Here is a 15423-nt window from a genome sequence, read left to right on the forward strand (position 1 = left end):
ATACCATAAGCCACAGGAAACACAATGAGAATGCAAATTCTTAAAAAACCGAATGCAAAAAGGGCAGAACAGAGAAAAAATTAACTCAGAGAAAAAACGCAAGACCTGAAAAACGTCAAACTTTAAACGTTCGATTCTCCAAAACAGAGACGAATTTCAGAAAAATAAAACATGGGTTTTGTTGCCAGGTGGGTTAATTAGAAAACCCAGAAAAATTTTGAGAAGATTCGTGGCGGTTAGGGAGAAATGTTCGGTTCTTTGGAGGGTATTTTTGAGTGCCGCGTGAAAAAAACAGAGTTTTAATTAAAATCAACAGCAGCAATTTAATGTGCGTGCCTGAGGAGTTCTAATGGGAATCAATTACATGCTGGCGCGCCTGTCTAGAGACGTGTTTTAATCAAACAAGACTCTCGGTCATTAATCATTTCCCATAGTTGGAGGATCTGGCAAGATCATATAATCAATGTGCATCAGGGTTCACCTACTCAGGCTCTTCTGTGTTCAGAAATTTAATGAAGAAGAAAACAATTTCCTCTGTTTTTTTTTCCGGATATTTCTCTCATCTTTTTGTTTTGTACGCAATGCCAAACACCTTGTATTCATAAAGAGGAATTTTGAACCCTTCAATCCAATGTCAATGCCAAGAAAATTAAGCAGCAATAGCTCACAATGGATTTAGAATTGCGTACACCATGGCAAGTATGATGTTACAAAATCATTTTCTTATTGCAAAATAGTGTTGTTTTCTTTATGTTTTGATGGGTAGAAAAACTCACGTGAACCCTAGAATTCAGCAAAATCCACCGCGGAGTCTTTGGCTTTATTTGATATTTTAGTTCTTGAAGGTACCCGCAAAGACATTCGGTGTGCAAGAAGGAGGAGAGATTGCCACATTTATTTGTCAAAACGACTAGTATCATAATGGCAGTGGCGACTATCAAAATTAATAAGTTGGGCTAGTAGTGCTGCCAATTCTGGTTTGTAGAGCACAAGGACTGAGTATGTTATTAATGGCCCTTCTACTACTGTATGGGTTCTATATCACTGCTAATTCTGAGAAACAGTGAATACATATAACCAGTGAACGTATGTTATGGTTGTATTATGACTGCTAAGCCACCATTGAAGTAGTGTTTTAGAACAGAGCCATAGAGTCAATGGGGAAACTTTTAAGGGCTGAAGGTTCAAAATTCCTGGAAGCATATCCTTAAGTTGAGGAGGCATTGCAGAAAGCCAACTGGCTGCAGTGCATCAAGAAATTTAATATTTTCTACACTCTGCAATCCCGCAGCCGTTTAGTGATCCCGCAGCCGTTTTGTTAAACTCTAGGTTGTAGGTGTCATCAGGCAAAACAGGCCACATGGGTAGCTAGGGAAATTTCAGTACATGGATGGTGTCCTATCCACTCGGTCAAATTTGTTGAAAAAGACCCGGTCAAAGGGAAGTCAAATTGGGTGTTATAACAAAGTCGCCACACTGAGTCGCCACACTAAGTCGCTGCATGTCAAGAAAAAAAACAATAATTTTGAATCAATGAAATGAACAAGTTATTTTATCACTTTTCTGAAGGTATTGATTAATTTTGGACTGATAATGAAAATTGAATGGCTAACTTTTTATTCAAGATTTTTAGCTATAGAGCTGTTCCTCAATTCCGCAGCCAGAAAAACCTCATTGTTCAAATCAGCCTATCTTTCTCATACAGAATCAGATTTTGATGATTTAAGTACCATTGGAAAGATCTCAACAAGATCTATACAATGAGAAATATATCATTAGAGTTTGAAATGGAAAATAATGAAATAAATTGCTGAAAAGAAGCAACATCAACTTGAGGCACTAATTCCAAAGCAGGTATAAATTCTTTTGATTTTTCCTTTGAGAACTTGTTTCATTAATACAAATTCTTAGTTTTGTGTGTAAATATCATAACTAGAGAGATTGATCACCTCTCACCTTTGATAATCTTACATTCCATTGCGGAAAGAGTATTAGTTTTTTTTGCAGGTTCTAGGAGGAAGGACAAATGACTACAAGGGAATGATGTCTCTCTAAGAGACCAATTTGTTTCATAAGAGGTTGATCCGCAACAAAGAGGAAATATGCTGATGCAAAATCAGATCCAAATACTTGAAAAACTTTCAGATATTATTGTCTCCATCACATCCATCCATCACATCCATACTCCATAATAAACCATTCACCTCATTCCACTCCATATTTTCCATATTCATTCACATACACTTTCCATCTCTTTTTTTTTTTTGTCCATTCATAACCCACCAATAAAAGCAAAAGGCTCATTCACATGCTTATTGCCCATTGTCATTTCTGTTCTCCATTGCTATTTTCCATTTTCACTTTCCATTCCTTGTCATTTTCATTCCGCAAATAAGCCCTGTTTCAATGCAAATTATTGAGTCCATAGTCCTTTGAGTCTAAGTTCTTTGTAAAAACACCTTGAGACTTGCATGCCTTAATGGCAAGTCCTCATGCTGACAAACAATGGGAATACATGAATGTCCCTTGTTCGTTAGATCTTCTAGGTGACTCGACATCAGCAAATTCATTCGTACCTAGCAAGATGTGTTTGGGCATCTTGACTCTCATTGACATCAATGGTGAGAGTACTCGTGTTGACTAGTGGCATCCATTAATGGCCACTAAGCCAACAATTTCCTACTATGTTCGACATCAGAACATCTTTTCACATAGTAGGAATTGTGCCAATGAGTTTTGAAGACATGAAGACTATTATTTTCAGCATTTTGGAGCAGATTCAGCAAGTTTTAGTAGAAGCAATAAAAAGCCATCTTATCTCTCTATCCATGACTCCTCTTGTTCAGCCACTTGAAGAAGAATGTGATCAGAAGTTTTCAGCCACCACACACATACAACTCATCCATTCCAAAGGGTAAGTGAAGGTACGGCATTTTCTAACTTTTAACCATAGAATTCCATAAAAAGCTAGAATGATACTTGTTGGAAAAACATTTCTCTTCCTCATTTCATAAAATTGCCAATACCATCAGTTGGGGGGGGAATACATTCATATTCATATCTTTCCATGTCCATAACATATTCAAGAGCTCACATACTTCCAATATATATTAATTATTACATTGCTATTATGAGCATACAATGGCTTTTGAAAAAGTGCTTAAAGGATAAATTGGATACAAACAAAATCATGGTTGTCACACAAGAACCAACCATCATGCAATCCAATAAAGATATACTTTGCAACAATAATCAAAATATCATTATGCAAAGTTCAAAGATCAAAATAGAAGGCAACAATAAAAAAAAAAAATTGGTTGTAACACAAGAACCAACCATGTTGCAATTCAAGTAAAACACTTTGCAGAAATATGAAGTTATCAAATGATATCATGCAAAGTTAAGCCAAAGCTCAAGGATCAAAAGAGTCAATGTAATATATGTTGCATGAGGACATGCAATAGCTTCAGTTGGGGGTATGTTGAGTCTTGAAAATGTCATTCATTTGCATTACACTTTCGCTATTATGTCCATTATATCACCTCCATTTCACTTCCATTTCACTACTATGTCACCACATTCATCCCACTTTCATTATCATTGGGCTACCTTTATGTTTTTCCAATATTTATTATTTCTAAGCCTTTTAAGTGAATTTGTGGTTAAACATTAGAAAATAATGTGCATATTCTTATACCTAACCAATGGGTTGAGTTTGTTGACATGTGTAGGTTGAAAGGAGACTTCTAGAAGACCCTTATGTGGCACTCTAAGGCCAAATTCGAATTTGGTTGGAAAGAATCATGGGATCATGAGGATATGTGTCACATCTCCTAATTGTATTGTAACTCTAAAAGACATGTGTCTTATCAGTTCCTATTTTGATTAGGACTCTAGAGGTAGAGGGAGAGATTCATGGTTTATCATTAATGAGAAGGCTCTCATCTTTTTGTATAAATAGGAGGTCTCTCTCCTTCATTAGTTAGTCTTTTTGGAGTCTTTTTTTAGTCTCTTTTTAGTCTCTCTTTGGAGAGCTTTGTTGTACTTTTCACTTTTGAAGAAATTGAATAAAGCTTTGATGTTCTCAACATGGAAGGAGATGTGAAGTAGATGTCATGGAGCATATTAGGATGTAAGTAGATTAGATTTCATTTTGTAAATATTGCTTTGTAGAATGTAAGGTAGATTAGATTTTCATTCATGCAATTTTAAGTATGCTTTGATTTCATAGGTAGAAGGGGGCCCCTGCCTTGTACAGTTTGAATTATTGCATTTTATTTTCTCCCGGGATTTGTTTTTATGTTTATGTATTTGCTTTACAAACTAATGGTATTTGAAGTTGACAGGTTCAAGCTGCTGCCTTTGTTTTTATAGCTGATTTTTAATTTTATTTCTCAAAGAGCTGCTAACACATAAATGATCTTCATCATAAACTGTTATCCTTTAAGATCAAAATATCACTAACTTGCAGCTTGTTTGGGTGCTTTTTGGACTGTTCTTAAGCTACTTTCTTTCCGTACTTTACACAGTACATGTGCTTTGAAGTATCGAGTTAGAAAGAGTAAATCATTACCACTAGTCTTTAAAGTAGAAGTTTTGATTTTAAAGTGCTTCCTAGACTATTTCCTCACTACTTTCTAATCATGCTTTCCATAGTACATATGGCTGAAGTAGAGAATTAGAAATAGCAAATTATTATCATTAGTCTTTCAAGCATATTTTTCTCACTTTTATAATTCCACTTAAGCTACTTTCTTTCCGTGCTTTACACAGTACATGTGCTTAGAAGCATCGAGTTAGAGAGAGATAATCTTTATCTTTGGTTTTAAAAGTGACTTTCTTTTCTTTTATTTGCAGCAGCATGAATGGTGTCTAGTGCCATTGGAAGTGGTCATTTACTTTCAAGTCATTTCAAGTTCTTTGCTTTCAGTTTCATTTCAAGTTATTTCTGACTACTTCTTAATCGTGCTTTACACAGCACATGTGTTTGAAGCAGAGTTTTAGGAAGAGTTGAACATAAACTATAAAACAACGAAGTAAGAGAAAGGTTAACTAAGCACATATAGTGCACCACACTTCATCAGTTTACGATACCCGGATTGATAATTTATGTAGGGCAATTTAAGACATTAAATTGACTAAACATTTTGGCGCCGTTGCCGGGGAAGTGTAATTAGGAGACCTTATTTCTTACATCTGGAAAAAAATTAATAATCCTTGAGTATGCTCTCCTCTTGCACTTTGTGTGATCTGGAGGATCAGAAAAATGATTGTTAAGTAAAAAAGACAAAACAATAATTCTTGAGTATGCTCTCCTCCTGCACTTTGTGTGATCTGGAGGATCAGAAAAAGAATTGTTACAAAAAAAAAATAGGAGACAAAATAAACTTCATCACTTCAATTGATTCAATAAAAAAAAAAAAAATGAAAAAATAAAACTCAAGTGCTTTGATAGGTTCAAATTGTCCAAAATTGTCTGGTTATGCTTTGTAGTGGTCTTCAAAACACTGTATCTTGTTCAAATAAGGTTTTGCAACTTAGTTGCAGAAACTGCCCTGATCCCGCAGCTGTTTAACAATCCCGCAGCTGTTTCAAGGTTTAACAGGTTACAAGCATCTAATGAAAAAACCGACCACATGGGCATCTCCAGAATTGTCCCGACATGGATCCTATCCTAGTCACCCAGCTCAGATCGATGAAAAACTAGCTTAGGACCTCAGTCAAAGTCTTGGTTTTAGCATGTTTTTCTTGAAGTCTTGGCTGCCTGAAATTGAAAATCATTAATACTTTTTATAAAGTTTTACAATTTCAGAGAAAAAAAAAAAGAGAAAAACAATCTAGGGCTATCTCCATTCTTAGTTTTCATTGTGGCTTCAATAAAAAAAAAAAAAAAAAAAAAAAAAAAAATCTGCCTCCTTGATCAAGCTTTAACCTGAAATAAGCCTGCAACATAAAAAAAAATGCACTGTATATGTGAGAAAAAAAAGAGGGAATCGAATGTTAAAATGATTAGGTAACAATGAGGAAGAGATTACTCTAAAGTGAAAGATGCAAGTTTGCTCAGATTTCTAGTTGATATGAAGGGTGAAGATGTTGACAATAGACAGCTTAGAGATGATCTAATGACAATGTTAATTGCTGGGCATGAAACTACAGCAGCAGTACTTACATGGGCTGTGTTTATGCTTGCACAAAATCCAGACAAATTGGTAAAGGCTCAAGCTGAAGTCGACACGGTACTTGCCCAAAGAAATCCAACTTATGAATGTATTAAAAAAAAAACTGCAGCAGTCTATGGTACATTGTTTGAAGCTGAGCATAGATCAACCTTTTACATACCATACTGGAAATTTCCACTGGCAAGATGGTTAGTTCCTCGACAACGAAAGTTCCACGAAGACCTAAAGGTCATTAATGAATGTCTTGATAATCCATACCATAAGCCACAGGAAACACAATGAGAATGCAAATTCTTAAAAAACCGAATGCAAAAAGGGCAGAACAGAGAAAAAATTAACTCAGAGAAAAAACGCAAGACCTGAAAAACGTCAAACTTTAAACGTTCGATTCTCCAAAACAGAGACGAATTTCAGAAAAATAAAACATGGGTTTTGTTGCCAGGTGGGTTAATTAGAAAACCCAGAAAAATTTTGAGAAGATTCGTGGCGGTTAGGGAGAAATGTTCGGTTCTTTGGAGGGTATTTTTGAGTGCCGCGTGAAAAAAACAGAGTTTTAATTAAAATCAACAGCAGCAATTTAATGTGCGTGCCTGAGGAGTTCTAATGGGAATCAATTACATGCTGGCGCGCCTGTCTAGAGACGTGTTTTAATCAAACAAGACTCTCGGTCATTAATCATTTCCCATAGTTGGAGGATCTGGCAAGATCATATAATCAATGTGCATCAGGGTTCACCTACTCAGGCTCTTCTGTGTTCAGAAATTTAATGAAGAAGAAAACAATTTCCTCTGTTTTTTTTTCCGGATATTTCTCTCATCTTTTTGTTTTGTACGCAATGCCAAACACCTTGTATTCATAAAGAGGAATTTTGAACCCTTCAATCCAATGTCAATGCCAAGAAAATTAAGCAGCAATAGCTCACAATGGATTTAGAATTGCGTACACCATGGCAAGTATGATGTTACAAAATGTCATTTGAAACCCTTGTATGTACTATACCTCTATGATTTGAAACCCTCACAAAACTTTGTAAGAGTTGTACTAGGAATAACATGTCCTGCTTACTTGAACAACTAATTGTAAATATGCATCACTTGTATCATAAGGCAGGGGAAAATTTGGGAGTTTCTATTGTAGATTTGTATAGTTCTATAACATTCAACGAGGAAACACATCGTACTTCCAATGGCGATATCTACAATGTACATTATTATTAGTGGTAGTAATGCATTGACCTAGGGCTTTGTTTGTAGTGAAAATGAGTTTTTAATCTTTGCTAGATGATTTGATGAAGGAGACATATTGATATAACAATATTATGCTTTTTAATCTTGGTATGATGCCAAATTTGGTTCTACATTAGATTAAATTTTGACATACTTCAGTTCGTGTAAATATGATAATTTTGATCAGCACAGATGCTAAGAATTGGTTCTTGATTTTTAACTTGCTCGCTATTTGTTTGTCCTAAGAGGTTTATTTCTCTTTATAATGAAAATTTGTGTGGAGTTTAGAAATTTGTTAGTTATAGTGTATTTTGATAGCCATTAAAATAAAGTTTCAACTGATGAAAATTTGTATGGAGTTTAAAAATTGTTAGCTACATTGTGTTTTGAGATCCATTGAAATAAATAGGCTTCTTGAGGGCTAAATTAGGCCTCCTCTAGGCTGACATGTCCTTTTGGTAGCTTCTAGACCAACCTTTTTACATAAAATATATTTCCTTTCTTTGATATACAATCTCTTCAAGGGACTTTACATCATGACCTTGACTTTGACTCTTCTTCACAACCCTAGAGAACTTAATGGGTGCTTTGACCTAGGAAAAATAACCAATGGGAAAGAAACCCATTTCATAATAAAATATTTTTCCTTTTAAAAATAAATATTTTCTCTTCTTTCTTTTGACGAGTAAAATAATTACATCTACTCATGACATCATTATAATTATGAAGACCAAAACTAGCTACTTCTTCAACAAAGCTTACTTCAAACCCTAATAATGTTATTTTTACATAACCTTGAAAAATTCCTCAAAATTGTAATTCAACCAAATTATAAACCAACGTACAGTGACGACAATGTTCTTTAATAGAGCATGTGGGGAGGTTAAAGGGAGGAGTATGCGAAGCAGACTTGTCTCTGATCAATGCTATGTCAATGTAACCTACTTTTTTGGATGAATTATTTTCAGTATTTCCTATATGAATATTAGTTGTGATATCTTCTAAGTCTTTAAATATTTTTTTTCCCTTTTTGCTAATAAGTTTTGACGGTTCATACAAATAAATATTAGCTATAGTTCCCTTCATGTCTTTGACCAAGTCATATTCTAGAGTTTCAATCTAAACATTTTTATTTGAGGTAGAATTTACATGTTATGAGATGGTTATAATAATTGATGGGTTACACTTGAATATCATCTTATGCTTTTTAAAGTTTTTTTTTTCTCCGTAAAAGCTATCTAAGTCATATATTAACTGTACAAGTAAAAATTACAGACTGTAAGACGAGTCTTCCAGGGCCTCTGGTAGCACCCTGGGAACCTTGACCAAAATTCTGAAGGCTCCCGCTCAGGGGAAGCCTTATCAAAACCATTCAGACCATGCACGCACTAAACGCTCCCACGCAGGGGCAGCACCGGATCAAATTTGCAAAAACAGTTCTAGAAATCAGCGGGCTCCCATCGGAGCCACAGATAGAGGACCCAAAACATTACTGCCCACGCAGGGGCTAACTGCCAAAAGGGACTGACTCAACAACCAGACAGAAGTGAGCAAGACAGAAGCGCTCGACGTGGACCAATTGAAATTAAGACCAGACCAGCTACAAGACAAAATTACATATGGCGAAGATGCAAGCATCAGCTGCCAGCAAGCAAAACGAAAATGCAAGAGAGAAGTACCCGCGTCAGCTTTAATCCTTGAGATGAGTTGAGGAAGAAGGAAGGGTCGCGAAGTAGGCATCAGCTTCTTCAGCGAGGCTTTTGTCCTCCACAACATACGCCCAGCCATCTCCCTCTGGTCGACCCTCCCACATCTTTCTCCATGTCTCTTCATCAATATCTGAAGGAGCTGGCCCCACTGGAGGAAAGGTTTCGTGCGGTCCAGCCTCAGACGCTGGTGGCTCCATAGCTGAGCTTTGTTCCCCTGCTTCCTGTTCTCCTTGGTCAATTTCTTTGCCTTTGCCCTCCGCTTGCTTCTTCTGCAAGTTCTGAGGGGTGTTCTCCCCATTTCCTTCCAGAGTTCTTGTGAACATGACTGAGATGTGGGCACTGAGCCCTGGGTTGCTCTCAGAACTTGGCAATGTGAAAACCACTGAGCCAAAGGAGGGAAGCTCTGATTTGTCCTCATTAGCGCTTCCAACCTCCAAAAACTGACTGATGGGGAGTGGGGTAGCTCTGGCTCTCCTATGGCAATAGCAGCAGCAGCAGTGGTGATGCTCATCCACTGCTGGAGCTCGCGAGGAGGAGCCTCTTGCTGGACCTCTCCTACATGGCTGTCGTTGACGGAGTTTAACCATGGTGATACTGACTCTGCTCTTGTGTGTGTGCAGGTGAGCTTGGAGTCGAAGACAGAGCCAATTACTTCCCAGATCTCTCTCTGGTGCCCAATTTCCTCTCTGAGACCCGTTCCTTGGTAGCAAGGTGGACCAATTCCAGTTCTGACCCTGCAATTGAGCCAAATGCCACCGTCTACATGACCAGCAACCAGAGAGGCTATGGCAGTGACAGTGACCACGAGAAACCCGGCGTCGAGGTGAACGGAGCTGCCACCGCCTCGGCTCTCTGTAAATTCCTCTATTCCAAAATTCTTCAGACAATAATTCCTTGCGCACTCCATCGCGCCTGATAAGCTCTGCCTCATGCCCTCGAACCAGGCGCGCATTAAGTGCCTTATGCAAATCCATAAACCTACCACCCTTGCCATTAACTGCATTAACGCAGCTGGGGGGTTCATATTAAGGTTGACGGCCTTCCCCTGGTGGCCGTATTGTTTACACGGGGCAGCCCATGCGTGGCATGTGGCGTGCCCATCTCTTCCGTCCCGCCACCCGCATCCGGGGTCTCATTGTCCCTGTGGATGAGACTCTCACATTCCTGTTTTCTTTGATTATTTGGAATGATGTTCAGGTATCCCTCAAGGAAGGGCTGATCTAAGTCAACCCCTATGTTGGCAAGAAGATCAGCCACCTTATTACCTTCTCTTTTAGTGTGATGAAAAGAGATGGCATTGTAGTTGCCAATTTCCTCCGCCATGCTGCTGAGTTTGGCCTCTAGTCTCCAACTATTGGCTATTTTCCTGGCCTGCGATCCATTCTGGATTCGAATGGCCATGTTTATGAGAATTTGGGAGTCCCCCTCCACTATCAATGGTTGAAGATTGTGTCTCCTTGCAGTGAGAAGTCCTTGCCACATGCCCTCCAGCTCTGCTGAATTGTTGGTGTCCCAACCTAGGTTGCCAAAGTAGATCTGTAGCAGAGTTCCGTGGTGATCTCTGATGATTCCTCCAAATCCTGCAGGTCCTGGATTGCCCTTGGATGCACCATCAAAGTTGAGCTTGTATGAATGAATAGGCGGGGCCTCCCAGTTTTCCTTCTCCTTGCCGTTGCTATTTGCTGCTTGCTGTGTGGTTGGTTCTTGTGTCAGTTGCAGTCCCCAGTTTGATAATATGTTTTTCTCATTGTCTTCAGTTGGGAGATCTTGTTGGGTCCAGGACTTCAGTAGCATGGTTTCTTGGATGTTGGCGTGCATCCTGTTCCATATGTCCTCCTTATTCAAGCTACTGTTTTTGAATATGCGCCTATTCCGTTCCTTCCAAATATTCCAAAGGAGAAAACCTGGAATTATGTTCCACAAGTGGTTAAGCAGGCCACTTTTGTAAGGGCTTTTAGGCCATTGCCTAATGGTATTTATTATGCCTCCCATTTCTCTGCAGCGCCTTTGACTTCTGAATTCTATCTTCTCCCATAGTTGAGTAGCAAGCAGACATGAGTCTAGAAGATGCTGCAAGGTTTCTTCATTCTGGAAGCAGTTGTGGCAAACCGAGGGCCCATGGAAGTTGCGTTTCTGCAATTTGTCCCATGTAAGAATCTTTTTGTGTCCCACCAACCAAAGAAAGTGAGTGATTTTGGGCCATATTTTGAAACTCCAAATTCTAGACCAGAGAGGATCAGGTTTGACGGGAGGATCTTCCAAAAGATTGTAGGCTTCAGAGGTGGAGTAAGAGCCCTTGGGGAGGTAGCCCCATCTGAGAATGTCGTCATTGTTGTTGTGCCTAATTCTTCTTTTTGCCAATTCAGTGTCAAGGGCCGCTGCTTCCTGCGTTCTGTTGGTGGTGATTATTTGGTTGCTAGAAAGCCATTTCCTGAAGCCTCTTCCCGATTCCGGATTCCAGTATTGGTGGACTTTGGCATGCTGTTGCTCTTGCCCATCTGGAATAATGGCCGCTGGTAGTGCATTGGATAGTTTGGGAAGTTGGTTCCATGCATCGTACCAGAATCTGGCATGTTGACCATTCCTTATTTCCCAGAAGCTATGTTTCTGAATCAATTGGTGATGCTGCTTGGCCGCATTCCAAATGAGTGAACCTGTGCTTGTGGGTGTGAATCTAATAAGCTCTGCATGCGGCATATTGTTGGTGTATTTGGCGATCCAAATTCTGGCCCATGGTTTGTCCTGATTTGTTAACCATTGCCACCAGATTTTGGCGGTCATGATGATATTACTGTGCTCAGGGTCTCGGAGGCCAATTCCACCTTTGTGCTTGGGCTTGCTAGTGGTGTCCCATTTTACCAGCGCCCATTTATGGTTGGTAGCTGAACTTCCCCAAAGAAAATTGCGTTGTAAATTTCTCAGCCTTTTCAGGACCCATTTTGGAGCGGCTAGGATGGAGAACAAGTAGAGGGGCATGGCTTGAAGGATGGCTTTAAGGAGCACCGCTCTACTTGCTAAATTGAGGGAGCGGTGTGTCCACAGGTTCAGTTTAAATTCCATTTTCTCAATAAGTCGTCTCCAAGCTGGTTGCTTTATGGCGGAGGCAGTGAGAGGCGCTCCCAGGTAAGTGGAGGGGAGAGAGGCAGTTTGAAAACCCAGAATGCGAGAGACAGCACGTTTGACAGAGGGAGGGGTGTGGAAGAAGAAAATTTGGGATTTGGTGCTATTGATTTGGGTTCCTGAAGCTTTTGAGAAGTCGTTAAGCAGAGATTTCAGACAAGAGGCTTCCTGAGCAGAGGGATGGCCATACAGCATGGTGTCGTCCACGAACTGCTGGTGGGAGGAGGCAGGGGAGTTGTGGATTGAGATTCCCCGAATATGGTTGGCTTGCCTAGCTTGCTTGATGTGCCGACCTAGGCCCTCCGCCATTATCACAAATAAGAAGGGGGATAGAGGATCCCCTTGCCTGATGCCTCTGGAGGGCTTGAAGGGGTTAGAAGGCAGCCCATTGACAAGAATGGATATGTGGGAGGAGGAGATGAGGCTCATTATCCATCTTACCCAAGTGGCACAGAAGCCAAAGGCTCTCAGCATGTTCTGAATATAGGCCCAGCTGAGTTTGTCAAATGCCTTGGATAAGTCAAGCTTGAGTAACATGCCCGCTTTTTTGGAGAGCTTGAGCGAGTGAATGATCTCATGGGAGAGTATTATACCATCCATTATTTGTCTGCCTTCCACATAGCCTGATTGCTCAGGTGAGATGATCTGAGGGAGAAGGGGCTTGAGTCTGTTGGCTATGACTTTAGTAATGACTTTATAGAGAACATTGCATAGAGCTATGGGCCTGAATTTGTCAGGGGTAGTGGAGTTCTCTTCTTTGGGAATGAGAGTGATGAAGGTAGAGTTTAGAGAGGGCAGCATCCATCGAAGGGCCCGAGATTCTTCTACAATTTGCCAAACCTCTACCTTAATCATATCCCAGAAAGCATGAAAAAAATCAGTGGTAAAGCCATCAGGACCAGGAGCCTTACCTTCTTTAAGCTGCGCCATTGCTTCATCCACCTCTTGGCTGAGAATCGGGCTCATGAGCAGATCGTTTTGCTCCTCCGTTATTATCCTGGGAATGTTGTTTGTGATTTTCTCGATAGCTGCCTTCCGATCCCCTGTTTGTTCTTGGTGGACTTGTTTGAAGTGATTGAGGAGGGTTTCCTCTATTTTCTCATGTTCCTCCTCTTTACCTCCCTCCTGGTTCTGGATGAATGAGATCTTGTTGTGCATTCTTCGTTGCACTGTTGTATTGTGGAAGAATTTGGTGTTACGTTCTCCTTCTTTAAGCCATCTAACCCTTGATTTCTGTCTCCAATAAATTTCTTCTTGTTTTCTTCTTTCTTCAAGTTGATTGTAGATGTGCTTTTCTTTTTCTAGTGTAGCCTCTGTATGCCCTGAATTGATGACTGTCTGGTGGAGTAGCTTGAGCTCCTGATTGAGTTGCTGTTGGGCTTCGAAGATGTTCCCAAAGATCTCCTTATTCAATTGTTTGAGGTGGCTTTTCAGGTACCTTAATTTCTGTTGGAGTATGAACATTTTGGTGCCTTCTGGAGGAACAAAGGAGGCCCAAATAGTTTTGACGAAGTCCTTGAATGCCGGGTGGGTTAACCAGAATCTTTCAAATCGAAATGGCTTCCTGGTGCTGCTCCCTGGTCTTTGCCATTGCAGGGCTATTGGCCAGTGATCCGATCCTGAGTGAGCCAGAATCTCCGCATTGAAATCGCCCCCGATGTGCACTGCGTTGTCCGATATCAGAAATCGGTCCAGCTTGGAGGCAATCTGATGCTTCCCTTTTCTGTGATTGCTCCAAGTGTAGATTCCATTACAAAAGGGCATATCAATAAGGGAGGCATTTAGGATGAAGTCCTTGAAGTGTTCCACTTCCGGTTCCAATCTGGTTCTACCCCCTGTTTTGTCCTCTAGTTTGGTGATCATATTAAAATCCCCCGCCACAATCCAGAGAGGATGTTGTCTGTTAATGCTGAGGGCCTCGATGGTGGCAAGGAGTATTTTCTTACTGCCTCCATCCTGTGGGAAGTAAACATTAGATAAGTTCCCATGAACCTTTGTGCCTATAATGTGAAAGGCCGCTTGAATGAGATGGTGGGCTGCATGGAAATCAGTGAGAGTTATGGCTTGAGTGTTCCAGGCTATGGCGAGTCCTCCTGAGGCTCCAGTCGCATCCACAGCCACTGATTGGCAGCCCGGCCAGGCCTTAGAGAGTATTCGACCCAGAGTAGCGCTATTGCATTTGGTTTCTTGAAAGAAGCATATGTGCGGTTTCTCCATCTTTATCATGTTTTTTAGCATTCTATATTTTGCAGGGCCGTTGAGGCCTCTAAGGTTCGAGGAGATGATCTTCATTGATAATTGGGTTGAGAGGGGCTGAAGTATTTCGTAAGCTTCGCATAGTGGCCTGAATCCACTAGGACTTCTCCAAGCTCTATTGTTCTTTGAAGAACTGTTTTCCTTCCTCTCTTTTTGAAATCTTTTGGACGCAGTCTACCATCCCAGGTGCTTCCCGCTTGAATCCCTAACTGATGTTGTTGGTAGACTTTGGAGATGACCATCTCCAACTTTTCTAGGTCAGTTTCAGCGATGGATTCAAACGCCTTTTTCCTGCATGCCAACTCTAGTTCATTAATGTCCAGTCCGTGAAGGTCCACGTTTTCAGCTTCTTCCTCCATTATTTCTATGACACTGGTGTCTTCCTGTGTAGGCTCTGAAGTCTGGGCGGACTTCTGTTTCCCGTCTATCTCCATATTCTTGGGGGTATTCATCAGATCCTCCTGATTCCTGGATAAAATGGTTGGTATTATGATAGGGGTTTTCGAGTTGGGGGGGGGCTGGAGGGGGGGGGGCGGCTTGAGGAGGATGGGAGATCGGTTTTGCTGGGATTTTCCATGGGTCGTTCTTCCGGAATGTTATTGAGGATCTCAAAACTATTCTTGGATGCTTGATCTTTGTGATTATTCTGCTGAGACTTTTGCCCGCTGGCATTTTTCCGGTGCGAGCGCCTTCTGCTTGTTACTTTGGTGAACCCATCTTGATTGGGCTTGGCGGAGGGGTTCTGAGACAGATCTGGGACATTTAGAGGGCAATCCCTGAATAAGTGCCCCAGAGCATGGCATCTTCTACATCGGAAAGGCACATGCTCATAATCCAAGGGCTGGGTCCATTCCTCATCCCAGTGGGAGAGTGTTATCGACTCTGGCAGCGCTTCATTCAACCTTATAAAGACACATATGCGAGCATAAGAAA

The 15423-nt window shown here is 40.5% G+C and overlaps 1 protein-coding gene across 1 annotated transcript; it reads right to left on the reverse strand.

The window, feature by feature from the left end:
* Window positions 1-10134: 10134 nt before the first annotated feature.
* Window positions 10135-14451, reverse strand: LOC149168736 (uncharacterized). The gene is made up of 2 exons (XM_089424963.1): window positions 13546-14451; window positions 10135-13365 (listed from the first exon to the last, which is right to left on the reverse strand). The coding sequence occupies exons 1-2, from the start codon at window positions 14449-14451 to the stop codon at window positions 10135-10137; spliced, it is 4137 nt and encodes a 1378-aa protein (XP_089281089.1).
* Window positions 14452-15423: the final 972 nt, after the last annotated feature.

Source organism: Pinus tabuliformis, chromosome 4_2 (assembly GCF_031772625.1).
Source record: "Pinus tabuliformis cultivar Carrire ecotype Pingquan chromosome 4_2, CPIR1, whole genome shotgun sequence".
NCBI classification, from domain to species: domain Eukaryota; kingdom Viridiplantae; phylum Streptophyta; class Pinopsida; order Pinales; family Pinaceae; genus Pinus; species Pinus tabuliformis.

Coding starts and splice junctions, on each gene's coding strand:
- LOC149168736 (XM_089424963.1), bottom strand. CDS start 14,451: ATGGAGAAACCGCACATATGCTTCTTTCAAGAAACCAAATGCAATAGC. Junction 13,366..13,545: donor TCAATTCAGGGCATACAGAG/GCTACACTAGAA, acceptor TCATTCATCCAG/AACCAGGAGGGAGGTAAAGA.